The 27,879-nt window shown below is 47.4% G+C and overlaps 1 protein-coding gene and 1 long non-coding RNA gene across 10 annotated transcripts in view; both read right to left on the reverse strand.

Annotated features, from left to right (window-relative positions):
* Positions 1–20,195, reverse strand: part of LOC118178770 — a 30,595-nt gene extending 10,400 nt beyond the window's left edge. Inside the window, exons 1-2 of the long non-coding RNA XR_004756286.1 lie at positions 18,230–20,195; positions 9,601–9,606 (exon numbers count right to left, since the gene is read on the reverse strand). This is a non-coding gene — a long non-coding RNA (uncharacterized LOC118178770). The remainder of the gene's footprint in view (positions 1–9,600; positions 9,607–18,229) is intronic.
* GJC1 (gap junction protein gamma 1) lies at positions 164–27,879 on the reverse strand. 9 transcript variants are annotated; one of them, XM_035347530.1, is made up of 5 exons: positions 27,739–27,879; positions 8,595–8,708; positions 7,713–7,840; positions 4,664–4,739; positions 164–4,528 (listed from the first exon to the last, which is right to left on the reverse strand). In XM_035347530.1, exon 5 carries the CDS (start codon positions 4,507–4,509, stop codon positions 3,328–3,330), a length of 1,182 nt encoding a protein of 393 aa, XP_035203421.1. In that variant the 5' UTR covers positions 4,510–4,528; positions 4,664–4,739; positions 7,713–7,840; positions 8,595–8,708; positions 27,739–27,879; the 3' UTR covers positions 164–3,327. The 9 variants fall into 9 exon arrangements, with proteins under 9 accessions (XP_035203421.1, XP_035203415.1, XP_035203422.1 ...); XM_035347524.1 differs by lacking the exon at positions 27,739–27,879 and adding an exon at positions 25,870–26,059; XM_035347531.1 differs by lacking the exon at positions 27,739–27,879 and adding an exon at positions 20,206–20,971.

Here is a 27,879-nt window from a genome sequence, read left to right on the forward strand (position 1 = left end):
CACAGTTCACTGGACAATATCAGCACGCTCATTCATATGCATAAATGCAGATTTTTGTGTTTTCATGAGTGGTACCCTTTCCAAGGTCTGACTTTCAAAGTTTAAATTTTTCTTTTTTAAATTCAATTGTTCTTGTCACCGTAGATCAATTCACATGCAGAAAGGCAGTTACAAACTGACTCTTTATTATACTGAACAAGGTCAAATTTTAAAAAACTTCAGGCTGTATTCCAATACAAATCATTGAAATACCCCTCTTCTTCACTCTCATACCAACGCACATTCATTGTTAGAAAAAGGAAGCATCTCAGCTGATGTTCAGTAATCCACTGGATTTAACACTTTTTTTTTTTTTCCCAAACTGCATCCAAAACCAGAGAATGACAACACAAACTCAAGTTATGTTCAGTGTTTTTCTTTGTCCAAAAGACCGTTCTGAGTATTTATTTCAGAATGGCTACATTAAGCCAAAGCAAGAGAGCATTTTCAAGTAATGCATGTATCATTTCTTCAAAAGGAAAAAAATCCAACCCAATACTTTGAAACTGAATACAGTCACAGACATGAACAGTTATCAACATACATCCTCTACTAATAACAAACAGTTTCAAAGAAAATGTGCACTTTTTACACAATTAAAATGGAAACAAAACAGTAATAAAAACAGATCCATCACTTTGCATTTTTGGAATGAACTTAATGTTGGGATTGAAATACTCTACACACCTTGCTTGCTAAGAGAATTACTTAGTGGTTTGGACAAAAGCTCACAGGACTGACCTGAGACGGTAACTTTATGCAGGTAATAGTTTAGATCATGAATTAGGAAAGGGCTAATACAAACAACAGGTGAAGCAGCTGTTGTGAACTGATTGCAAACAGGTTTTATGCCATTAACAGGAAATGGCTGCACTGATGCAGTTTGCATAGAGAGCAACAGGGGGGAAAGAATTTGAGCTTCTTGCCATTCAGCTGATGAAAGGGAGTTCTGAAACCACCGCAAGGGGTTAAGGGAAACGTAACCCTTTTGGGAAGCTGAAAAGAACAACTGAGATGCAGTGCTCGGGATAATGAGTGGAACGTAGCCATGAATCTGTGTTTATCTCCAGGCTCCAAATGTCTTTCCCTAGTACTTTCTGACAACATGTTTTTCACCCAACTTCTCCATCATATGCAGCTCTTTGCTGGCAAAGCCTCTCTGCCCATCCTCTGGCGGCACACTTCTCTTCAGACTCCTGTTTAACTGGAGGAACACTATTAATAAACTTTCTCACCCCGCACAGCTAGTCCCATCTCACCAGCTAGCCATCCCTGCCTGAAACTCCACTTCAGCTTTCAGAAGTGGGTATATACTTACTGAGTTTATCATCTAGAAGTCATCACCCTGAAACTTCTCTGCGTTAAATTCAGAGGTTACTCCTCTCCCAGCACAGAGCCCAGGGTGTGCTGTTAAACAAAAAGCCAGAAAGCAAGTTTTCTTCCAAACCTCTCTGCTGGAGGCAAACTGGAGAAGCTCTTGCTGATGTTCTGTGGAGGGTTGCACTGGCTCTGGGCACACTTACATCTCTCTAGCTGGGAGATAGCTGGGAGAGATATCTATGCCTGGACACTCCGACTGTCTGGTGTCCCAGAGCAAAAACAGACTGAAAACAATTCAGCAAAATATCTATTTTCAGCAAGTGCTTGGGTAGATGATAACTGCAAGCACATGCCTGTTTATCCTTAGTTTATATTTATCATAAAGCCTATGCTTAGCTGTTCTGCAGACAGGAATGGAGTACAGGTTTACTTGTTCTCTGTGTAACTTTACTTCTCAGTCCCGTTCCTGGTCAGACCGTATCAAGGGCACTACGGACTGAGGTAGCCTTGAAACAGAACAGTCCCCTTCCCACTGGAAGCAGGCCCTCAAAATAAATTAAATACACAAAAAACTAACAGAAGAGGAAACAGAACAAGGCCCCGAACACATTATAAATAGTAGCAAAAAGCATACACATTTACCAGCATCCCTCAGATATTAATGCTCATCCTTGCCAAAAAGACACCGCCAGAGGCGGTGAATACCGCATTCCCCCTTTTCTAATTATAAATTCAAGTTTAACGCCAAAACCACAGAATGCCAAATCTGACTGGTCTCTCAAGCAGAAATCTAAATTATACATATTGCTCTGTCTGAACTAAGTTCCTCGGACGTAATGGAAGGAAGAGGGGTCTGGAATAAGGCATTATCATTCATATTCGGAAAGGACTTTGTAATAGAACTTGTGCAGACAGCTTGTGTGTACGGGGCTGTGGGGGGAGGAAGGTTATTTCTTGAATGTAATGCATCGAGAAACAAAATTAACATGACTCCATCTAACCAGATTACTCTGGAAAATACAAAAATCTTACCCAAAAGGTATTGTAACAACGTGATGCCCTTGGGGAGCGGGGTGTTACGTAACAAGAGACCTCAGAAACATCTTACCGTAGATATCACAAAAATATGTGGAATTACTGAATACAGTAGTTTCTATTTACTTTTTCTGAATGTTTTACACGAGTTTGAAGTCTCTCTTCCCTCTTGTTGAATAAAGTTTGCAGGGAGGTCTGACCCCACTCTGCATTATGGCTGGCAGGCTTGCTCTGAACACAAGTACTCTAACACACTCGCATTTTTTCCCCCATTTTCCATAGGACAAAAAAATGTAGCACATAATAGCTATAGTTTGACACTTCCATTTTGTAAGTAGTACATCATTTTTGTAAAAGATACAGTCTAGAGCACCATTAGCAGATGTTTTCCAAATCTTTCTCTGCTCTGCTATGAAGTGACTGGCACCCGTGGGCTGCCTGGATAACTGGAGACTCCTCTGTGCTGTGTGCATGTTCAAGGCACTTCTGAAATGCAGCATAGAAAGTTTTTACATTTAAAACAAACAAAAAACAACAACAAACCTGCAGACCACAGTAATAAAACTAGCAAAATGCTAACAGCTACCTACTGTATTCTCCTTATTAATATAAAAATGTGTAACTTCAGAGATCCAGTGTACAAATACAAAAATTGTGCATAATAAATGTACTATAATACTGTACATACAGCATAAACCGTTCAATGAGAATGATTTAAATATACCTATTTGTCTCCTGGCTTGGAAGGCAGAAGAATAAAGTTCTATAACCCTAGAATATGCGTATAAACACTTTCTTAGAGCTTGAATCACTAGCCAACGGTATCCCTGAAAATAAGCAGAACCAAATATTTACTTAATGGAAGCCATTATTCAAGGGGTTGCTGGTTATGATAAACTAGGAGAAACATACAATATATAAACTCAGCCAACGTTAAATCCAGACACAGTTCTTTCCGTCTCCTGATTTGCTACTGGCACTGCTTTTGTTGGAGCCTGCTTTGGACTTCTTCTCTCTGGAGCTGCTGGGATTGTTTTGGTTGTTGTAAGCCTGGATCGCAAGGTCCAGGCGTTCCTGAGCCACTTTAATTTCCCTCTGCAGATTTTCCAGGTCAGCAGGTATGTTTTCTTCATTGCTTCCATACTGCTGTTCCTGAGCTATGTTGGCTTTGTTCTGTTTGTAGGCCATTTTGGCATTGGACAGTTCAGTATATTGGATTTGATCTGGCTTGACTGCAATGTTATAGCCAGGAGGAGCGGATGGTGTATTCCAAGTAAAAGGGTAGTTATAAGTACCAGAATCTTCCAGCTCTTTTCTCTTGTTGTTTAATGTGTCCCGGATTGTGCCAAATCCCAAATGAAGCATCTCCCAGACATTCAAAAGTAAACACATACAGCTCACCCCATACATTATTAGCAGGAAAATGGTCTTTTCAGTTGGCCTTGAAATGAAGCAATCTATCTTATGTGGGCACGGCTTTCTGCTACACACAAATATGGGGCTGACCTCAAAACCATATAAAAGATACTGACCCACAAGAAATCCAATTTCAAACGTAGTCCTTGCCAGAAGCTGCAGCACGTAAATTCTCATTAGTCCATCTTCACGAATTCGTCGCCTGCCATCATGCTTAGCTTTGGCAGGGGCTGGCTGCTCTTTGTTCTCCCGTTCACTTTCCAGCTCTATTTCTGGGTACATCATCGGGTCTTCCTCATGGTCATCTTCAGCTTCCTCTAAGCCACGGTGTTGTTTCCAGCGCGTTGAAAAGCTTTTACTTCTGATTCTTCTGTCAGCTTCGCTGTGTTCCACCATCCGGGCAATTTTGTGAATTGCGTAGCCTAAATACATCACAGACGGAGTGGCTACAAGAATGATCTGAAACACCCAAAATCTCACGTGCGAAAGAGGAGCAAAAGCATCGTAACAAACATTCTCACAGCCAGGCTGCTCTGTGTTGCACACAAACTTGCTTTGTTCATCGTAATAAATGGATTCTCCTCCCACAGCAGTTAGGACGATCCGAAATACAATCAACACTGTCAGCCAGATTTTGCCAACAAAGGTTGAGTGATTGTGGATCTCCTCTAACAGACGGGTCAGAAAACTCCAACTCATGGTGGTCAAATAATTTTATCTAAAAACAAACAAACAAACAAAATCCCCAGATGTTTGAGTTTATTGGCTTAAGCCTAAATGCCGTAAATATTCAATTAAGAGAATTAGACTAGAATTTTACAACTAAACACACCACTTTTGTTTGTGTTATCACCTGCTATCGGGAAACTCCAGCTGCCAGGATTTGCTTGAAGATCCTGTGTCTCCTCTGCAGGCTTTTGAGAAGTCCACTATACATATGCATAAATAAAAAAAAAAAAAGAAAAAAAAAGAGGAGTTAGCTGCCAATTCACAAACAAAAATTGTGTTCAAAGCTATTTCCAAGCAGAAGAGAAAGACACAGCTGCTCTGTATTTCAAATATTAAAAATAACATTTACACTTCGGGCTGAAATCTCCTAAATATAGTGGAACAAAAGCTCAGCTCCTGTGAAATTTTATGGGCACCATTGGCTATGTCCCACCACTGAAATTAGGATTTGTTTTAGCTGCGTGGAGGCATCCAAGAGCTGTTGAAGTCTGAGCTGGCAGTGTTGGCCTCCACCACGGACAGTGGAAACAGTTCTATCTATGGAGCAGTGCCAGCTGCTGCAAGGCAGAAACGAATTGCCCAGCCAAAGCCTGAGAGGCAGGCAACTGTTATTATCTTTGTTTTAAGGACAGGACAACCTTATATAGATTGTGACCTGGCCAATGCTATCCTGCAGGTCTAAGCCAGAGACGGCATGTGACCCAAGTGACACCTCACTTCTAACCTCATGGCCAAACTACTCATTCTGTGTATTTTGGCTCAGTCCCTCAGGGAGGCCAACAGTCTCCCTTTAAGGCACGGAGACCTTAGTATATGTATCTCGTAGTACCACTGGGAGAGTGGAGGGAAAATCTAGTTAAAGAAGATACCTATTAGAGAGCAACCAACATAAGTTTGTAATCTTAACAGTAAAAACAAACAAACAAACAAAAACCAAAAACACACTATCAGTGGAAACTCAGAGCTGCGAGCGCTGTGAAGTATTATAATGAACAAAAAGCTAGCAACACTACAGGCCTACCTGGTGCTTTAAGCAGTAAAACTGGTGAAACATTAAGGACAGAAAGAACCATTTGACATTGCTATAGCACAGGGGGTATCCTTCAGTCCTCTGATAATCTTAAAGATGTAATAGTAATAGAAATTTTCTAGCCAGAAAAAAATGAGGAACATTTGGTCAAAGGTTCAGGATCTTGCTAGGAGGAAGCAGGGCAAAAAGTAGTATGGTGACCCTGGACTTCATGAGAGCAGAATTTGTCTTCTTCACGGATTTAATTGGAAGAATTGCATGGGTTAGGGCCCTGGAAGGAAGGGGGGTCAGTATTCAAGTATCACTTCTTCCAAGCTCAAGATCAGTGCATCCCTATGAGCAAGAAGGCAAGCAAAGGGGCCAAGAGACAGGCATGGATGAGCAGGGAGCTCTTGGTGAAGCTCAAACAGAAGAAGGAAGTTTTCAGCATGTGAAAAAAGGAACAGACCACTCGGGAGGAATATAGGGACACTGTCAGAGTATGCAGGGATGTGACAAGGAAGGCCACGGCCCAGCTGGAATTAAATCTGGCAAGGGATGTCAAGGACAACAAGAAAGGCTTCTTCAAATACATCAGTAGAAAAAGGAAGATGGGAAAATGTCGGCCCACTGCTGAATGGGGCGGGTGCCTGGTGACAAACGATATGGAGAAGGCAGAGTTGCTGAATGCCTTTTTTCTGCAGTCTTTACTGCTAAGATCAGCCCTCAGGAATCTCAGATGCCGGAGACAAGAGAGGAAGTCCAGAGAAAGGAGGACTTCCCCTCGGCCGAAGATCAATCCCTATTGTTATTTCTAGGCCACTCTCCATCATCTCTGAAACGTTGTGGAGAACAGGAGAGGTACCTGAGGACTGGAAGAGAGCCAATATGACACCAGTATTCAAAAAGGGCAAGAAGGAGGACCCAGGCAACTACAGGCCAGTCAGCCCCACCTCCATCCCTGGAAAGGTGACGCAATAGCTCATCCTGGAGGTCATCTGCAAGCCTGTGGAGTATAACAAGGATCAGAAATAGTCAGCACGGACTCACCAAGGGGAAGTCACATTTCATCAGCCTGATACCCTTCTATGATGAGATAACTAGTTGGGTAGATGAGGGGAGAGCAGTGGATGTGGTCTGCCTTGACTTCATCAAGGTTTTTGACACTCTCCCATAATATCCTCATAAACAAGCTCAGGAAATGTGGCATAGACGAGTGGACAGTGAGGTGAATTGGCAATTGGCTGGATGGCAGAGCTCAGAGGGTTGTGATCACTGGTGCAGATTCTAGTTGGAGGCCTGTAGCTAGTGGTGTCCCCCTGGAGTCAGTACTGGGTCCAGTGTTCAACTTATTCATCAATGACCTGGACAATGGAACGGAGTGCACCCTCGGTAGATTGCTGATGACACACAGCTGGGAGGAGTGGCTGAAACCCCAGAGGGCGGTGCTGCCATTCAGAGGGACCTCGACAGGCTGGAAGGTTGGGCTGCAAGGAACCTCAAGAAGTTCAAAAAGGGCAAGTGCAGGGTCTTGCACCTATGGAGGAATAACCCCAAGCACCAGTACAGGCTGGGGGCTGACCTGCTGGAGAGCAGCTCTGCAGAGAGGGACCCGGCAGTCTGGTGGACAGCCAGCTGACCAGAAGGCAGCAATGTGCCCTTGTGGCCAAGAAGGCCAACGGGATGCTGGGCTGCATTTGGAAGAGCATTGCCAGCAGCTCAAGGGAGGTGTTCCTTCCTCTCTGCTCGGACCTGCTGAGGCAACATGTGGAATATTGTGCCCAGTTCTGGGCTCCCCAGTACCAGAAGGACATAGAACTACTGAGTGAGTTCAGAGAAGGGCTATGGAGATGATGAGAGGACTGGAGCACCTGCCGTACGGGGACAGGCTGAGAGAACTGGGCTGTTTAGCCTGAAAAAGAGAAGACTGAGGGGAGACCTCATCAATGTGTATAAATATCTGAGGGGAGGGTGTCAAGAGGATGGAGACGGTCTCTTTTCTGTTGTGCCCAGTAACAGGACGAGAGGCAACGGGCACAAACTGAAGCACAGGAGGTTCAGGCTCAATAAGAGGGGGCACTTTACTGTGAGGGTGACAGAGCACTGGGACAGGTTGCCCAGAGAGGTTGTGGAGTCTCCTTCTCTGGAGGTATTCCAAACCCACCTGGATGCCATCCTGCACAATGTGCTCTAGGTGATCCTGCTTGTCAGGGGGGCTGGACTAGATGATCTTCAGAGGTCCCTTCCAACCCCTGCCGTTCTGTGATTCTGTGAAAGGTCCTAAAACCAGAACTGGAAAAATCTCTGGCTCTCTAATCTTAAAATTGATTTGGTCTTAAAGCAGAGAAATTTGAGGAGACTGGAAGATAACTAAGATTTACATCTACTTAACCTCTTCCACACAACTACAAAGTTGTTCACAGGCAATGTAATGAAATTTGAAGGGATGCAATCAATGCAGAATAAAATGTTTCATTGAAAAGGCAACAGCACGGGCATGATGTGGTTGGGCTCTGTAGAACATTTGATTTATTACCTCATGACAATGTGAGAAAAAGATAGCATGATAGAGTATTAAAAAAAGCACACATTAAGATAATTAAAGATCTTGAATAATGATTCCCACGTTAGAACAAAGATCAATCACTCTTAATTACAGTGAGTCCTACAAAGACTAGAAACATGCCTGGCAACCAGTCTGCTTTTTCCCCTGAACAGAAAATGGCCACTGACTAAATCCACAAATGGCCCAGAAGTTTGCAGACTGACAAATAAAGATAAGAATATTAGTGATGCGAAACAATACATTGCTTGAGAGGCTGAGTCCACCGAAACAAAAAAATGCTTTAGCCAAGCTTAATGCAAGGACATAGAGCTACGCAGAAGAACAAGTAAGAGAGCAGTTAGTCTGGACAGCAGTTAATAGGAAAGGGAGTCAGGGTCCTAATGGACAAGGGTGTCAACGAGTGCTGGTAACAGAACAAAAGTGATTAATGCAATCCTTGGTGGTGTAACATGCAAACAGGAGCAAGGAGGGTGACCTTACCTCGTTGTTAGCGACACAGCATGCAATGCCTGTGTCTGCATCCTTCAAAAGTTGCTTAAACGTCAGAAAGTGAATGTATCAGTCTCAAAGCCATCCGAAGAATGGGGAGGATGCCTGAAAGTGAAAGATTTAGAGAGTTCAATTTGTTAAGCTGGGAAACATGGGAAGAAAGGGATGGATTACTGGTGATTCACTTAACCTAGTGTCCGTCAATTGAGCATGCAATCAACCTAAGGCTTATAATTGATGCCCTTCTTAGTAGGCAACTATGCTACCATTATGCCATAGACATAGACAACTGGCTGCAAAAAAAAAAAAAAAAAAGGCATTTTAATGGGCAAAAGAGACCAGAGGGGTCCAGGCCCAGGCTTCAGGCTCTGAGCCCTTGTTTCAGAAAGCTCCCTGACTTCAGCTTTGCAACCCTGGGTTCTACGTTAGAGCAAGATGCAAGAGGCTGCTTCAGCCCCCCGTGCTTGGCATTTTCCAGTGGCTCACTCAGATTAGGACTCAACACGGGTAGCAGAGGCTGGAGATGCTTGAGGAGACTCCCATACGCTGAACAGAGCGCTCAAGTGACACCTGCGTCCAAACCCAGGGAACAGAGTTAAGAGCCACAACACTCCCCTTCGCACCGAGATGCTTTATCAATCTAGGCACCAAACAAGAACATACAATGGCACGCACACGTTGCTAGCTGATGTGTTTTAACTGAGCAATGAGGAAAAAATGTTTAAAAAGGGGATAATTTTCACTCACTGACAATGTTAGGGCCAAATTCTTTTCTATAAGGAAGCTACTGAGCAAACTCAAAATCAAATGCTGCCGCCGGTTTTAATTTGGACTAAAGACAGGAACCAGCCTTTAACTTTTCAGGTGGCAGTGGTCATTCATGGATGGCTGCTAGCAGAGATTTAAATTAGAGTGGTGTCCATATGAGAGAGGAAACTGAATCTTGAGTTTTAGATGAGCTGCTACCTTGGATTGCACCATGTTTTTCGAGGTACACGTCAGCCTTTTCAAGGTGTGTTTTCTACCTGAGGACGGCATCATTGGCATCACAAATGCACAGGCACCGACAATGTAGACTTCTACGTTTCGATTAACACCTTCACGTGAGGAGGCCAAACCAACTGTGCATTTACTAACCAAGGTTTCTGTTGATTAGAGAGCTCTTACTGCTACGATTTGAAGTTGCTGAAAAGCTCTGTTTCTCTTTGATAGCAAAGTGTCATTTATTCCAAATTTAGTTTCAGTCCAGAGCAGCGCTGCTGATACAAATATGGGAAAATCCACCAGCTGTCAAAGAACGTTTGGCACCTTCCTTGTCTTTTAGGAAACTTTTAGGCTCAAGAGAAACAACCTGGCATTAACCCGCTGTTCTTCTGAGCAGCTCGGCACATCCTAATTAGAAGTATCAGGAAAAAAAGTTATAAACAGGATTAGGCACTTAAAATTATTGAGTTTCACAAGATCAGCCAAGGCTAGAGAACACGTATTTCTGCCTCTACAACATGTGTCCTGCAGGACCCAGATATACTGCAGTAACCTTCACCTAATGTACACTTAGTGTCTCCCATATTTGTTGTTCTGGCAACATTTAACTCAATAATTTTCCATTGTTTGAAGCAAAAGTCTATGGACACTGACACACATCTGAAAAAGGCAAAATGTCAGCAATTTCAGCTAATTTAAGTCATGCCAGAAAGTGCATTTGAGAGAGACTTTCATTCCTTGTATTTGTCATAAGCTCATTCCAGCACTTAGAGCAGAGGAGGCTCCTTGGAGCAGACAGGACGCGGGATGCAAACAGCACGGCGCTATCTCTGACAGCGAGCTGGCTCCTGTGAGTTAAAGTTCTGTGCACCAGCTCCCAGCAGACACTGACATCCAGAAAGGGGGGAAAAAAAGAATTTGGAGCAAGTACATGGAAAAAAATCATTTTCAAGTTAACGATTTCACTGCAGGAAATCTCCGAGCTGATTTACCACATCCCTGTTGTTCAAACACTGACACAAGCACGGAACAGCCCCTTGTGTGGAGCTTCCCTGGCCAGCCCATGTGTGCTTTTGAATGTGTTTAAACACACACGGGATTAATTTCACCTTGTTCCAGTTTTCCAATCTATCTGTAAAAGCCTCCTGCGGTCAGGGAAGAAAACACACACCTCTGAATGGCAGATTACTCAGCTACCTTAAAATCCCTTCTCCAGGTGAGATGACCGAGATGCAGCAGGGACAGGAGGAATGGAGGCAGCATGGCCCAGAGCAGCTCTTGTGAGACGCTCCCTGCGATGCCCCCGTGCCCCGGGACATACGGCACCTACAGCTCGGCACGCCATGCGACAGCCAGGGTTGAAGAACAGGCTGCCAAATCCCAAAAGCCTTCCAAATCCCAAACCCCTTCCAAATCCGAAATGCCTGTGCGATGTCCGACACCAGGCTCGGGCTGGGCAGCAGGGAGCTATACCCAGCTTCGGCCACGGCTGGTGGGCTGCTGCCAGGGCACACAGGCAAATCCTGCGAGACCCTTCCCCGACCATGGCCAACCCCAGGAGGGGCTTCAGCTCCCGGCTCAGCTTCCCCTGCACGTACCTGAGGCACGGCACAGCCCCGTGCTCCTTCTTGCCCCGAGATCCAGCTCCCAGGGGAGAGCAGGAGCCGAAGCTCTTGATGCCACCGACCCTCGGCACGACACCGGCACCTCGCTTAAACAGCAGGCATGGGAGAAAGCCTCTGAAGCCAAAAGATGATCATTACAGGGAATGTTTTTATAGGAACACTTTTTTTTTCCTTAAAATGTATCCTACCATATCATCCTAATTAAATTTGATTAATTTATTGCTGAAATATTTGTTTTGCTTTGTTTTTAAGCAGCGTAAAAAGATGTGTGCTGATCAGAAAAAAAATCAAGAATAAATGCATGGCAATTCTGTTGATAATCAAAAGAGGCTTCATGCTGCATGAAAGTGAAATTAGGCCCACAGGCTAATTAAAATAGGATTTGAATTAGGATGAATGAATAATTATTCATTCAAATCTCATTTACATTGAAATGTAAGAAATTGCATGATTTACAATTTTTGAGGAAGCACAGCAGTTTTGCATTTTATTCTTTTTTAAACCTGGAAAACGACTCAGAATTCACTATTAAGAAGGGAGAAAGCCTCGGCCAGACCCAGCACCGGCAGGGTACGAGCCCACCACGTACCCAGGCAGGCAGCGCGCTGCCAACACCCGGCTCCAGCGCCCGTCCCTCCCCGGGGGCGCGAGGTGAAGGACACGGGGATCCTCCTGCGTGACAGCGACCAGGCAGCTCCCTGCTTCCCTCACTTGCGAAGGAGGCGTGCTCAGTCGCCATCACCTTTATTCCTATGTTTTAAAGAAGTGCTTGCAGCACCGTGCAGCTGAAAAATAGTATGAAAACAACTGCACTGGTTTTTATTTTTAAAATCTGTATTATGTAACATTTTGGAGTTAAAAGCCCGGTACTTTTTGGACAAAACACAATGGTTTCTCCAGTAAGTGGAAGTACCCAGTCATCTCGTAAGCCTCATGGTGGCAAAGAACAGAGAGCAGTTCCGAAAAAGCCACGGCATCAATGTCAATTTGAGAACAGCTTCTGAACAGCGCCTTCAAATCCCAGGCACGTTAACGAGGTTCTGCTGATCCCCAGACCAACCCCCCCGAGCCTAAAAACCCCCTCGTCGAATGATCAGAGCGCAGATTCTATGCGGAATACAAACAGCGTGCTGAATGCGGGTAGGAGGTAGAGATATAATAAGATTCTTGTGCTGTCAGAAAAATAAAGATGTCAAATCCGTATCTTTTTGAAAATCAACACACATATATCCAGCCATGCATTCAGCTTAAAGATAAACTGGAATGTGCAGCTAAGACATGAACCTCCAGTAGCCTCAGAGTGCCCTCTAGGTAGTGCTAACATGAAAAGCCAAGTGACAATTTTAGCAACACTCCCCCGCAGTGACACAATTCAGACGAAATTGTTGTATGTTCTGTGCTGGCCAGAACGAGCATTTACTTCACCTACAGCAAGCAGGACACAGCATTTCCAGGGCAGGCACCTCGGAGCACACGAAATCCCTTCCGAAGAGCAGAGCCCATCGGGGCAGCTCCAGCACGAGGACAGGAGAAGCTGCAAGCCCCACTCAGGTGCACTGGGGACTGGAAACCTTCATCGAAAACGGAGGCTGAGCTGTCGAGTCTCTATTATTTCGACAGATTTTTGGAGTCCTGTTTTTGGGTCCCTGTCAGCCTGTGTCCTTCTACACAGGCTAAGCATTCAGTGCCCTCCAAACCAGTGGGGAAGAGGTGGTTCAGCTGCAGCGTGGTACAGCGAGCTCCTAACTTGGACATTTCTGTAGCAGCTCGGGACAGAGCTGTCAGATGTGCAGTAAATTTGAGGAAGTTGCTCTTCAGATCCATCCTACTGACTTGAGACACCAAGAAACTTCAGAAGCAAGCCCCAGGTGATGCTGGCGCTCTGACATGAGATATAATAATGGAGAAAATAAACCGGTCAGCAGATTATACGAGACACGGCACATTTGACAGTCTTTGCAAGGACACACTCAATACTCGGGGCAGGAAGGCTCAGCCTCAGACCAAACCTGGGCTGTAGCAGTGCGGTACCGGGCCGAGGCCTGTGTGGCAGTAAGCCTTCTCCCTTCACACAGCTCACGGGCTAGGAGTAACAACGGATGAAGAACTGCTGCCGGAGCTCAAACAGCCACCGGGTTTGCTCTGCTCAAGCTCTCTTTAGTCTGAATGCCTCTCGAGTCTCACACACTTCAGAGAATTTCTTTGCAATGTAATCTAAGCCTGTGAAGCCCAGGTGATTTTGAACAGCTCCTGTATGAGCTGACCTTACGTAGCACTGGCAGAGGCCCACCACCATTTACTGACTCGGGCTCTGCCCTGCACTGGGCCCCAGCATTGCTGTGCTTGTTCTCTGCACAGGAGCTGGGAACGTACGCGAACTCCTTCCCTGTGTCAGACATTGCAAACAAGGCACTACAGGGTTTGAAAAGGGTAATTTCTTTTTGAGAAAAAATTGAATCTGGACCTCAAGCCGTACTAGAGAAAACAGCCAAGCCTGGTGTTTCAAGACCAAGGCCAAGTGTTTAACTAAAACCTGAAGCAGACCAGGCTGACGGCACGCAGCACAGCCAGGGACTGCTACGCTCACCCTTGCAACATCCAGAGATCAGCAGCGTGTCCTCAAGAATGACCGTTCCTACCAACACAACTCTAGTTTCTAGTACCTACCAACTCTAGTTTTCCTTGTGCCAATATGCATTACCCTAAAAAGTTACAATATTCTGCCAACTTGCAGTTTAAACTACTAAGTCTATCTGCTGCTTTCAGCTTACTACCCCAACAGAGCTCCAGGGCAGGCTCCTGAGCACCGGCTATGAACGCAGGCACATCCTGTGCTCCAAGGAAGCATTTTTGGGGATTTGCCTTTCACAGGCTCATCAAGTCTGTGGCGGGGACCTCTGGAGATGCCCAGCAAAACATGCTGCTCAAAGCAGCAGCAATTAGAGCAGGCTGTCAGGACCACATCCAGTCAGGCTCTGAATACCTCCGAGGATGGAGAATCCACGAGCTCTCTGAGCAGCCGGCTCCGACATTTGCCCACACTCACAGAAAAAAGTTGTTCTCCCTTTAAGTGGAATTTCCTGCGTTTCGACCTGTGTCCACCACCTGCAGTCCCTGCACTAGGTGTCACCGAGAAGAGGCTGGGACCACAGCAGCAAAGCTGTTTTTCCTCTAAGAATGAATGTAACAGAGAGGAAACGTTTTACAGGGACATGAAATACACAGGAAAGTGATACTGGGACATAAAACCTTTTCCATCCACAGTGCAGGCTGAGTGCCCAAATAAGCTTGGGCTGCTTGCTGTGCAGTCACCCACGACGCGCCACATGCAGTGCTATATAAACAATACCCAACAGCACAGTATTTTAACATTTCAGTAGCCCATCACACCTCTTTCCTCAGCAGTTATTTTTAGCATAAATAGCTATGGGCAGTGGAAGGGTAAGGATGGAAAAGCAACACAACGGGGCAGAGCTCAAAAACCAGGTACCGAGTGACAAACAGCACTCCGAAGTGACAGCAGGCTTGGGTTACTGTACACACCTGCTGACTAATCCTACAGGTTCAGCTCGCTTCAGGATATTAAGCTCCTTTCAGAGGGAAAAGCAGCATCCTCCTTCAAACCCCACAACAGCTCCTGTACAGACAGGCCCAGCACCACTGCGCGGGACTGCCCCGGAGGCAAACAAGCGAAGAGCAGACACCAGGTGACCATGCTCAGGATGCAAATCAGAGCACGACGCCCTACCTGAAACACCCCTGCAAGACGGACACATGCTGCTGCAGAGCAGCCACCTTTGTATGTGCCCGAGCGTGTGAGCACTTAGAGGGTCCCTCTGCCTCCCTCACAGCGAGGTCTGAGGTTGGCCGTCTTCACCCGCGCATCACTTCAGGCAGGCATCAGAGATATTTCCCCATCGTGATGTGATCAGTGATTCAAATAACCACAGAACCCCTCTAACCACTCCTAATTCCACTGCAGCCAACAGCACCACAGCGTTTCCCCACCAGGCTCCTCTTACACGCTCAGAGGGATGAGTGTCGAAAGAAAATGACACACTCGAGGCAGCTGACCCAAATGTCACTCATAGCCATTTTGGGGGAGGGAAGGGGGGGCAAAAAAGAGAAGCCAAAAGAGAGCAATTCTGTCTGCTCCTCTAAGTCAGAGGCTCTCAGCTGAGCTGGTGACAATGGGATGGCTATGAACACACCTAATTCACCCAGCACCATATTACGACAGGAAAAAGGAACTCTGCTAGGGCTTGCTTCATAAAGAAGCCTCAAAAACTGGCATGAATGACACACAAATAAAACAGACACCCCGTGCCATGACACTGTCTGCCACAACGCCCCCGATCAGTCACTCTGCAACATTTAAGACTGGCCGCGGTTTCGCTGTGACCCAGATTCAAAGACGACTGTTCTTTCCCAGCTCTGTCAGCTGGTCTAGCAAGAGATGCCACCTCTCCCTACAACGGCATCACTCAAATCCATGTAATTGCTTCTTCAATGGCAGCTTTGTGACTTCGCTGTACAGAAAGGGATGCTCTGAAGGCAAAAGAGGAGTTTGCAATGGAACATGCATTCCAAATCCTTACCAGAGACTGCTTCACAAGATGCCCCACACTTAAAGTAGCTCTGCTAAACCTGCTCAGGACTTCCCACCTGTTCAGACAAAGGGTGGGAAAGCTTTCCAGACCTCCGTGACTTCACACAACTGTGAGGCTCCTCAGGCACAAAGCGCTAACCTCGGGAAGATGGAAGCTGTCAGCAGCCAGCTAAGCCAGAAGGCCGCCTTCTCGCCGTGGGTTACTTCACGTTACCGGCACACCGCAGCTACACACGAGGGTCGTGCTGACCAACAGCCAAGGACAGGGAACCCCAGCGCCTCACCAGACCTCCAAAAGCACTTCTGGTATGACCGGGTATCCAACCTGCACGTGGCTGAGCGCCGTACACATCACACCGATGCTCCTTCCAGAGTGCCATGCGAAGAGGAATCTGCGCTACAACAAGGTAACGGCGAAAACACAAGCTTGTGTACTGGGTCTGGCTGGGATGTTAACTTTCCCTGCAGCAGCCCATACAGTGCTGCGCTCTGCACCTGTAGCTAGAACAGCAGTGGTATCACACCAGTGTTGTGTCTGCTGCTGAGCAGTGCTGGCACAGCATCAGGACTCTCTCTGACCCTCCTAGGGGGTGGGCAAAAAGTGAGAAAGAAACATCAGCAGGGCAGCTGACCTAAACCAACCAAAGGGATATTCCATACCATATGATGTCACACTCTGCAATGAAAGGTGGAAAAAGGAAGAAGAGGGGAAAAAGTGAGAAAGAAACATCAGCAGGGCAGCTGACCTAACCCAACCAAAGGGATATTCCATACCATATGATGTCACACTCAGCAATAAAAGGTGGAAAAAGGAAGAAGAGGGGAGGGGTGGGCTCTCGTTGCAAAAACGTCTGTCCTCCTCCCGAACACCGGCTACTTGCATTGAGGCCCTGCTTCAAGGACGTGGTCAAGCATCGCTCATTTGTGGGAAGTAGAGAGTAATTTCTTTCCTCTGCACTTCCACATAGTCTTTACTTGTTTTGTTTAGTTATTCCCTTTCCCCTTTCCTCTTCCCCTTTCCCTTTTTTTCCCTTTAGTTGAATTGTTTAATTAATAATAATATTTCCTTAATTATATATATATATTTATTTATTTTTTCCCTCTTTAATTAAATCATCCTTATCTCAACCCGTGAGTTGTTCTTTCCTTTACTTCTTCCCCTCCTCATCTGAGGAGGGGGAGTGAGAGAGCGGTTGTGGTGTTCAACTGCCTAGCACGGTAAAACCACCACAGCTTGTCAGGCAAACTGTTTCTTCTGTCACATACTGCCTGCTGCGTCAACTTCCTAAGCTGCAGAAATAATTGAAAAGTTTGTTTCAGTAAATCCATTTTCAGTACCATTTGTTTTGAGGAAAAGGAGCGCAGTGAATCACAGCAGATTGCTGAACTGTAATTAAAATTTTACTCTGGCTTGAGTTCGACGGGAGTTTGAACAGTTTTATTTCGCCAAAGATAAAAAATACAGAATATTAATTGGATAGAAACTTACTATGTGATTTTTTTTGTTGGAAATTATTTCCTAGAGTGAAATAAGAAGCCCCAGATTGTCATTTTCCCTGAAAGACCTGAATACGTTTACAGACCCCTTGGGAAGGAAGGTGAAGCGTGGATCGTGCTCTCCACGCTGCTCCTCACACAACCATCACAGCGGCCGTGAGCTGCCGAAACACACACACCAACTTTTTTTTTTTTTTTTGCCTTCCTGAAAACAGCCCCAAATAACTTGAAGTTTGTGAAGAACTAGAAGCCCTTTTCCCACTGTGCTTCGTGGAAGAAGCTGCACTAAACCAAGCACAAAGCAGCAGACAGTTCCTTTCATGTCAACTGCCTGCTTTACCTCGCCATACATCGCATCAGGCTCGTTATTAACAAGGATTATGAGAAGTGGCAGCACCTGCAATGCACATTCGCCTCCCAAATGCAGGGAAACTGCTTAAATCGGGCACCGGCGTACTGAAAAGCTTGGTACTTGAGAGCAGACAGCCCACGGTCCATGCTGCTCTTTGGTACTGCTGGGGATGGAGAAAAGCACCTTGACTACCGCCAGAACCACCCAACAATGCTCAACTTCCCCCAGCTTCTTATTTCTGAGCTTTCACAGTTTTAGGCAGGTGGTCACTTCTTAAGCTAACCTCGTTAGTAGCCAAATGAGCTTCCTGCCTGTGTTGTACGTGTTCTGAGCTCTGCCTGGGAGACAGCACACAGCTGCCATTTAGCAAAGCCTACCGAGCCACCGAGACCCAGCGTTCAGCTTCGCCTCTGCACCAAGCGGGCAGCAGCATAAGTGGTTTTGCCTTAGAAGACCTTGCTTAGAAAGTTACCTGTAACAGCAAAGGAGTATAAAAAATGTGGTTTTTTTGTTTGTTTGTTTTGTTTTGTTTTGGTTTGGTTTGGTTTTGTTTAATTACTAAAGAGAAATAGAAAGCAGAGCATACCAGAACAGACCCTATGCCAACGCAGCCTCCTTTCATACAACGGCTGGAGGCCTCTGCAGTCTTTGGACAACCGTTCTACTCCCAAGTCTGGCTAAGGCTTCACCATCAGTTCGGTTACAAGTCATTTCCCAGTGGCATTACAAGAATAAAATACTCACGGGAATATACAAGCTTGTGAAAATACGTTAGCACACTAGATGCCGTGGAGATAAATGCAGGCGCAGCCTCACAGGTTGATGCAGCACATACTCAAAGATGTGTCACAAACAACTCCGGTGATGGCTTTACCAGCTCTCTGAAGCACTGATCGCTGGCAGGCGTAAGCAGCCCGACTGCGCTCTAGCAGAGGCAAGTTTGCCTTCAGAAACAGCCTCACCACAGAGGACGCTCCAGCAGCTCGAGCTGCATCACTTCTCACTCCCTCGGAGAAACAGGGGATTAGCTGTCAAGCGAGGTAATTCCTAGCAAGGAACTGCCAATGATTTGGTGGATTCCCTTCCTAAGGTTACAGCCCCACCATGCTGCTGCCATCCAGCTCACCCACGACCACCGCAGCTTCTGTCCCACCACTGCCAGAGCCACAGGTGTGCTGGGCGTCCCTCGAGGGGAGCCTCCCTGCAGGAAGCCTCCAGCCGGAGCAGGTTCCCTTCTTAGTGCTGCTAGAAGAGGGACAGTGGCTCACGGGAAAAGTGAAACAACTTCTTCACATTTCTGCTCACGGTACAAAAACCAGACCCATCTGTTCCTCTGGGGACTCTTCGGCAAACTGGCTGACACTGAAATGGCTGAAAAAAACAGAGGTCACAGAACACAGAGCCAAAGCGAGGAGCAGCGGGTTGCCAGCCCTGGCTGGTGTTCACGAAAGAGGAAACCGGCAAGCCGCCTACAGCCTTCCTAAAACTGCCTTGGTACCTGGGGCCAGCAGGGAGGTGAGCATGACGCCACTGCTGTAAGGCAAAGAAAACCCTGGTGACTTGTAGGCCTCCAAACCCAGCACTCTTCGAGGAAAAATAGACAACATTTAAAATACAGACTCGAATTAGCGGACTACTAGTGTATCTGTATAAATATGATACACCAGGAAAAAAAAAGAAAATCATTGAGACTTCTGCAATGGGACCCTCAGCCTCGCAGAAGGCAGCGCAGACCACTTTGATTTTCAGGACTTGTGGCTCCCTCAAAGGCTTCTCACAAGGAATCCGCGAGGCCATACCGGAACAGGGACCGGCCCCGCAGGGATAAACAACTGGGCAAGAGATAACGAACAAGGGCGGGAGTAAACAGTCATTTCCAGCAAGGGAGGGAGTCACAGCAGCTTCAGGGACAGAAGCTGGGACCACGCCATTATCTGAGTCAACAGGACAGCAGGAGGGTGGGCAGCGACCACGGACGCTGACGGTAATACCCGAGGCAAGGAAGGCAAGCAGCTGTGAAGAACAGCAGAAAATAATGATGGCTCTAAGTAACCTGGTAGTAAAGTGGTAGATGAAATCGCATGTAGATAAAGTGATGCACACACCAATAAGTAAAAAAATCCTATTTCACACTAAAAAGGATGAGCCCTGAGTTGACCTTGCAGAAAGAGATCCTGGGGCTGACAGGCTGCTCCACAAAAGCTCCAGCGCTGCTCGGCAAGTTCCTGAAGGCAACCAGCACTTGACCAGTATCGGAGAAGGAAGGGAGGGAGTGCAGAGCACGCTGCTGCGGCATCATGGTTCCCCGTGCGTGGTGCCCTGCATCCCAGACATGGTGTCACCCATGGAAACAACCACAGAAACAAGAGAGCAGAAGCAAACAGCTTCGGAGAAGGACAAAACCCACCACAGGCACACGCTGGCTGATGTAGGAAGAGCAGTAGGGAAAAGGAAAAAAAAAAGTTAAAGGGGCAAAAGGGCAGGGAGCTGCAAAGAACCGAGTAGCCTGGAGGTGGAATGCAGTCGATTACTCACTGCTCCTTCAAAACCGAAGAAAGGGACAGTTGTTCACACAGTGGGTGAGTCTCCAAGCAGAAAGCAGTCGAAATGCTGCGAGGGGTTTCAAAGATGCTTCTGTTGGGCTTTCCTTTCAGCCCCCACCACGGGCCGGTGCCACAACAGGACGCGAGGCCAGGCGGCAGCTCCGGCGCGGCTGTTCCTGTGCAGCCACGAATTGTTTCTGCCAGCAGCTCCACAACGCAGCACTCCGGGGAATCAGACCTTCCAGACATCCAGATCAATAAGGGCTTGGCTACAGACTGCAAAAAGCACAGGAGCAGGCTGAGGAATACGAATCAGGCTGGATCCTGGCAGAGAGGTGGAGATTCCAAGTGCAGTGGGAGTGAAGACTTGAAGCGAGCCAGGGACTTCGGAAGATCGCTGCCATATGGCTGCATGGGACATCGCTGTGTATGTCTTCCCGAGCGCTTCGATTTTTGTTTTTGAAATAGCCTGGGAATCCATCTCCAACATGAAAATATTTCTCCTTTTAAAAATAGTTCAACTATGCATTTGAGAGCCAAAGGAACTCTTGTACACAAATGACTGCTTTATTTAAAATTGAGGCATTTGTTAATCACCTAAAAAAAATGTTTAGTGGGAGAATCATTTTTTTTTATTTTTAAGTAAAATCAGGAGTAAATGCTGCATCCAAGACAGCATACCAGCAAGACACTCATTTTTCATACATAATATTACTTTTTACTCCATTTAGGAACACCCTACCGTCTGTACCAGCCCAGTGGCACAACCCACCTACCCCAAGCCCCCAACCTGCACAGCACCACCGGTGTAACCCAACAGCGAGGCTCCCAAAGCACCCAAGGAGGCAGAAACTCCCCCTCAAGGTGTCAGGGAAAGCATCCCCACACACAAGGAATACGATCGCCCTTCCAGGCTCTAGAAGCCTGTCCAGCCCCGGGGTGTCACTGCAGGACTCAACACACCCTTATGCCCCAAGAGTTGCTGACATCCCGCACGCCACCTATTTCAGCAGCACACCACAGCTATCCTTGGTTTTAAAACCCCAAATCACCTTTCACCTCCCTTCATTAGTTCAGCTCAATCGCAAAAAAAGAAAAGTGGAACCACCAGGTTGCGTTGTGGTGGTGCTCTTTTGGGGAGGGCTTTGGGGATTTTTAGGACAGAGGAAGCAGCGTGCACAGCCACCTACAAGGCAAATCAAACCATCCTGGGAGGCAGATTAACGGCTGAGAGGAACACAGTAAAACGTACTCAGAGGAAAATCACGAAGTGCTATTGTCATGGGGATAAGTGCTATTGCCATCCACCTCTCCAGCCCCACTGAACGCGGTATTTGTACTTGAGAAGCAGAGCAGGCAAAATCTGCCCAGCACCTGGACCAAATGCCTCCTCTCCATACCTCAGCAGCATCTTGCGCAGGGTCAGGCACATGCAATCCCGGCTGTCCTCTGACAAACGTATAACTAAAAAGGTGGAACTAACATCCGTACGAGCAGAAAGCTGGTATCGTGTCCTTATTTAGGCAAAAAGCTGGCTGGCTCCAACGATTTTCATCTAAGAAAGCTAATAGGGAGAAATCCCTCGCTCCTCTGCAAAGCACAAATCCCAGTTCAGCGAGACATTGAAGCACCTGCCTAATTTAAAGCTTGAAAGAGATCCTGCTAATAAGCGGGCTGCTTGCACATTTACTGCGAGGCACAGGCTGAAGTACCTGGATGATCTGGAAATACCCCACAGCCCCCGGAAAACAGACTAAACCAGCTCTGTTTCTAAATTAATCACAGGGATCCAAACAGAGCGGCTAATATTAAACCGGTGGGGGGCTGCGCGCGCACACATCTGTTCAAGTTTAGGCATATAAAACATTTTTCAGCCCAATGACTCCATAGGGAAATGCCTCATACATCAGCTCATCTGACTCAAATTTTCCATTGCATTTCCCTTCATACAGTTTTGCCCATAAATACGCTATTTATTTTTCCAACTATAGCTTTTTATTTATAGAGTAAGAATGCCCTGTATTGCGTGTTGTTATTTAAACCCCTGGGTGCTTTCTTGAAATGTAATCGTTAAGGAATTATTATGGAGGTATGCAACCAGGATACCTATATTTGCAGGAGGAAAAGGGATTTTCTTCTGCAATATTTACCATTCTCTGTTGCCTTCAGAAGCGAGTTACCCAGAAAATACTCGGTAGCACCCTCCCTGCCCAGCCACACGTAGCCGTACGCCAAGTTAGCTCAAAATGAAGGATCAAGGTGCACTATATTTCAGAGAAACCCAAGGTTTTAAAAATCCCAACCAGATCTTCCAGACAGTCCACAATTTGGAGTGAACTGCGTTACTACCCACACAGAGATAAGGATTTGTGCTTATTGTAGGAGTAGCGCAGAAAAGGAAATCCAGCAATGCAGTCTTCCCTTCCTAGAAGGGATTTGAAAATAAACTCATTTTTGTGGCTTCTAGTCGAAAGGGAACAGTCAATCGAAAAGATGAGAAACACTGGGAAGCGAACAGATTGTTTGAATGTTTAAAAAACAATTCTTTCCAGAAGCAGAATTTAAACATTGAGAAATGTTTAAATAAGAAAGAAAATAAGAAATAAAATCTGAATTCATATCATTCTACCATTACTAGCCACAGCTTCAGTCAGAAGTGAACGTCGCACGAGTACGGGGTGCTGCAATTCCAGCCCCGCTGCCCACAGGAAGCCCAGCGAGCGGCTGGGACGGCCGATAATGAGGTGGGGTCCCGTGATAATGAGGTGGGGTCCCGTGATAATGAGGTGGGGTCCTGCACAGCACCTCCACCACCGCACGAAGCGCAGCCAACGGGGCTGGTCCCCAGAAGGGGACACGGCTGCAGAGCAGGGACCTGCTGTCAGCAGCACGCCCGTCACGCAGGGACCTGCAGCTGCTGTCCCTGCGTCCTCACGTGGGCCAGCAGCGGAAAAGCCAGAGCGAGCATAAGGGGAAATATATAAGAAGTGGGAAGCATTAATGAAATGTTGCTCACTGGAGTAACTCCTGTTATCTAGGAGACACTCCAAAGGTGTTTGCTGGATGAAAAACAAAACCTGGAAGCAGCATGGGAAGAAAGGATCACCTTCAGCGAGACATCGTCCGTCCTCAGAGCCTGCCGAGCTGCGGGGAACAAAGGGGACCATTATCCACCCAGCTTTTTACTCCAACTGTTCCATGATCGTTACCATTGTCTGAGTCTGTGCCACCATTCAGAGGGTCCTGTCTGAGCAATCAGGCTAAAAGCACAAACAAGGGACCTGCTGTAATTCATGTTGGTTGCCTACTTGCGAGAAAAAGAGTGGTGAAAATCCAAAGTGGCGTCAGAAAAACAGCCACCAAATCGCCTCCCTCCCGCTGGCACAGCGCAGACAGCAAGTCTGTGATTTCCCTGCTCCTCCCAGCCTCAAAAGGAGCAGCAGAGGATGGCTCATCACCCGTCACTATCTGTAGCATGGAGCTTTCTAGGGGCTGCTGCGAAGGAAGAGCTGTGGCATTTAATCCCCTCGTGCTGGTGGAAGAAGGGACCGCGAGCTGCCCAACCCTGGTGGCCACGCTCAGCTCCCACACAGGAGCGAGGCGCAGCCCGGCCACGGCACCTCCCAGCGGGGAAACTCAGGGCACGAGTGCTCTGTGCCGCCTCACAGCAGGTGACCGAAACCACGACAAGTTGGTGAAGCCAATGGGAGAACCCAGCTGCTGTCAAAGCTGTTGTAAGAGGCCAAAGCACAGCGTTAATGGGAGCTACAGCCGTACAGCTACAGAGGACGGGGCACCGTGCACCCATGGCTGCGTACAGGTGGCCGCCGGAGGAACACTGGTGAACGGACTCAAGAACATTCGTCAAAATTCAGGGGATGAGCACGGTCTGACTGGGTTTCTCCTTTCCTGGCTTCCACAGACCCCTTTTTGCTTTGATAATTCCTGGCAGGGAGGTCAGCACACCGTAACACGTCCTTACCCTCAGTAAAAGCTGTGTGGGGCACGCTGAGGCTCCTGGCGCAGCTCCCCAGCAGCGGGACCCGACCCACGCGCGTCTCGGGCCCTCAGTCTGTAACGCAGCCACCAACAGAGCCACCTTACGGATAAAATTACTCCTGCTGAAGTGTTCCTGCGTTACCTTGTTGGTCTTAAGTGTCTGAATTATACCCACAGACAATTCCAGGTACCACAAGAAGTGTTCTGGACCTCACCCTTGACTTGCTCTGGATGGTAACAAAAAAAAAAGGCTGTTTTAGGGGACTTTTGGGGACGTGGAGGAGTTGCTGGCAGTCAACACGTTACTAAGTGAACAACTGTTCATTAAAAACTCGTCGCAAACTCTCCACCACCAACTAGATTTCAGTTTAAGATTTTTGCCCTTGAATCTTGTCCTTGTCAGATATAAAACTACACAAAGCCAGAAGAATCCTTTTAATATTTCACCTATGCAGCACAACTCCCAAATTAATTAACTTTTTAAACCACAGGAGATTCTTTAGAAAAACTGTGTCTAAAATTAAAACCATGAAGCATGCACTAAAATCTTCCCTGAATTCTTAAATTGGTCTGAACTTGTCCAGAGCCTGATCACGGCCTTGCTGTGTCTATGTTAGCCCGAAGACCATTCTGCTGCTCCAGCTGTTTTCCGCACAAACAGTTCCCAGGTTTTTTCTTTCAGCCTCCTCTTTGTTGAGCTGCGGACAGGACCGCTGGAAGCCTTCATGTCAGCTTGGTTCCTGACCCCTTCTAGGCTCTTCTCTAACTCGCTCCAAGTGAGCCACAATGCTCTGAATCTACGACCCTCGTTTTTCAGTTATTCACCAATATTTGCATCACCTGCATGTTATCTGTGATGACTGGGAGGTTTTCTTCCAAGCAACAAACAAGAATATTCACTTATGAAGGGCTAAGAATGGGTACTGACAGAATCCATCTAGAAAACGGACAGGAAAGGACAAGTCCTCATCTGTAATCACGCACTCAGACCTGTACGTCGATTCAAACACACACACCGCTCAGTGTTGCTGCAGCAACTTAAAAAACACCGTTGTTTTTTTTAAATGGAAATGTTTTCTGTTACCAATAATCCAAAGTCTGCTGCATCACTGACAACACAAACTTGCAATTTTATTCTTAGAAGTCCTAAAGGTAGGCACTTTGGAAGGGGCACAGCCAGTCATTACATTGTTTAATGACTTTTCACAGTTTGAATTGGACTGAAACTCAACAAAGCCAGTCTTAAAAGCAAAAGCAATGCTGAGCTAAGATAGACGATAAAGACAAGTAGCCACAACAAATACCTACTGCACAGGTCTTCCGCAGTTAAAAAAAAAAAAGAGATGGTCTCATAAAATAGGTTTCATCTTAAATATAAGCCTTCAAACGTATGTCAAAGCATAACAAAATACTTTTCTTCTTCCAATTTGCCCCATCCTTTTGCCATTTCAATTCAGAAACATTACTCTGGGCACTGTTTTGCAGAAGGGTGATTCTCCTCCAAGGAACCACCAAAATACTCCCAAGCCTGACACCAAACTCCACACGAGTGACCAGCAGCACGCAGCCACGGTGCCCAGCCCCACCGCGCATCAGCTCAGCCCCACCGCGCATCAGCTCAGCCCCACCGCTGCTCCACGCGCGGCGCTTCCCTTACCGTGGCTTTGTCACAGCTGCAGGCATGGCAAAAAGCCGGCGGCCGCAGGAGGGTCACAGCCTGCCCTCAGATCCCAGCCGCCCGCACTTCACTCGGCGAGGCACCGCGTTCCAACTAGGGGAACGCCAGGGCCATCCGCTAGGTACCAGCTTTGCCGCTGACCAGCGAGCAGAGGAAGGACGACAAGCAGCCTGCGCATCCGTCAGATGCAGAAAATATGCAGGAGTTCATCCCACCCACGGTCACGCCCTCGGGATCTGCCTCAGTCACGAGCGTGACAGCAGAGGGAACGCAAGCGCTGCCCCTCGTGCTCACTCGGAACCACAGACGCCGAAGTGAATTTTAGGACTGCTGCAAACACGGATCCTTCAGCTCTGTTCAGCTGTGTTGGAAGAACGAGGAATGATGCAATAAAGCTCAAGTTACCTCCGTATTTGTATATCAATTGTCTTTAAAAGAGAAGTCTTACATATCTAGCTTCATATATCACAGCAGAGCTTACTTGTTCCTCCAGAAAAGCATGCGGATAACTTCAGCGCATTCTTCAAAAGGATCCAAACCAAGGAGAAGGGCACCTTTTATTTTCCTAGCCACAAGTCTTGACAACAATGTCGTTTTTTCTCATTTGCAATGAGCTGAACAGAGGTGGCTTTGGGTAACTGCACTGACAGCAGGCTTGCTGAACGTCACTGAGAAACGGCTTTCTAACAGAAAAGGAACAGAATTTTTTTCTACCAATTATCCTTGGCTTACAGAGCGCAGAAAGCATGGAAATGAGACACGGAAATAACAAGAACAATTGCCTATAAAACGCAAGTGTTTTGTTTTCCCTCTTATTGGTAAGGGCTAACTAAACATCCAGTAGAAGAGCTGAAACCAGTGCTACCAATTGTTGCTCAAGAATCCATATTGTACGTACATGCCCTAATTAAATCTATACACAGTCTCCTGTTTGCAATCAATGGGATAGTGGAACAAAATTAGCACTTCCCTAGGAAGCAAGGTCTCAACAGCCAGAAAGTCAGAATTGATTCCTCCCAGCACAAAAGGGAATTGGATGAAAAAAATAAAACGCTAAAAATAACTGTACAAATGAGATCCTTGCGAAATTTTAAAACAACAGGTGAAAGGCCTCACAGAGGCCAAAACTTTCATAACAAAACATCGTTATCTGACGCAGGGGCCGATTTTTTCTCCTTGCACTCTGCATTTAGACTGAGCAGGCGGGAACGCCAAGAGCACCGCTGCACTCCGAGTCTACCCTGAGACGCGGCTAAGCCTGTCAGCAGCGTTATAAGCGTTTACCTGGCCAAGGACCACGGGGCACCACACGTTTCTTAGCTTGTTTTGGCGACCCAACAGCAGCCGTAACAGGGAAGCCAACGCTCGGCTCAGCCCAGACCCAGCCGTGAGCGGCACGGCCACCTCTGGGTGCCGTCAGTGCCCGGAGTGCCACTGCTGGTGCCTCTTAAAGGAAAAAAATACCTGTTACTAGGAGCTGACGCCTTCCGAGGGCCGTGAAACCGCTTCAAAGTCCGCCTGCTACAGCACATTTCTAACACCAAAAGCCGCGGTGAGCTTCTCCCTTCCTTCCCTGGGGAAAACTTCGTTACCAGCACCCGCCGCTAAAAGCGACCTCCCCGCAGGACTCAGCGCGGTCCCCCCGGGGACATCCGCGGGCACAGACCGGGGGTGCCCGGCCCCGGCCGCCCCCCCTAAGCGCATGAAGGGCGCCGGGGGCGCTGCGGGCATCCAGCGAGGGGCTCCCCGGCGGCGGCTGCCGGCTCCCCTCAGCCCCCCGTCCCCCTTCAGCCTCCCCTCAGCCCCCCATCTCCCCCCAGCCCCCAGCCCCGGTCGCCCCTCACTCACGCCGCCGCCACCCCTCGCCGCTCCGGCTCATGGCCGCGGCGGGGCCCGCCAGCCTCCCCCCACGCTCCGCCGCGGCGGGCTCGCCGAGCCCGGGCAAGGGGGCGTCGGGGAACGCATGCGCGAAGCCCCGTAACCCCCCTC

This window comes from Oxyura jamaicensis, chromosome 27 (genome assembly GCF_011077185.1).
Source record: "Oxyura jamaicensis isolate SHBP4307 breed ruddy duck chromosome 27, BPBGC_Ojam_1.0, whole genome shotgun sequence".
Classification (NCBI taxonomy): Eukaryota; Metazoa; Chordata; class Aves; order Anseriformes; family Anatidae; genus Oxyura; species Oxyura jamaicensis.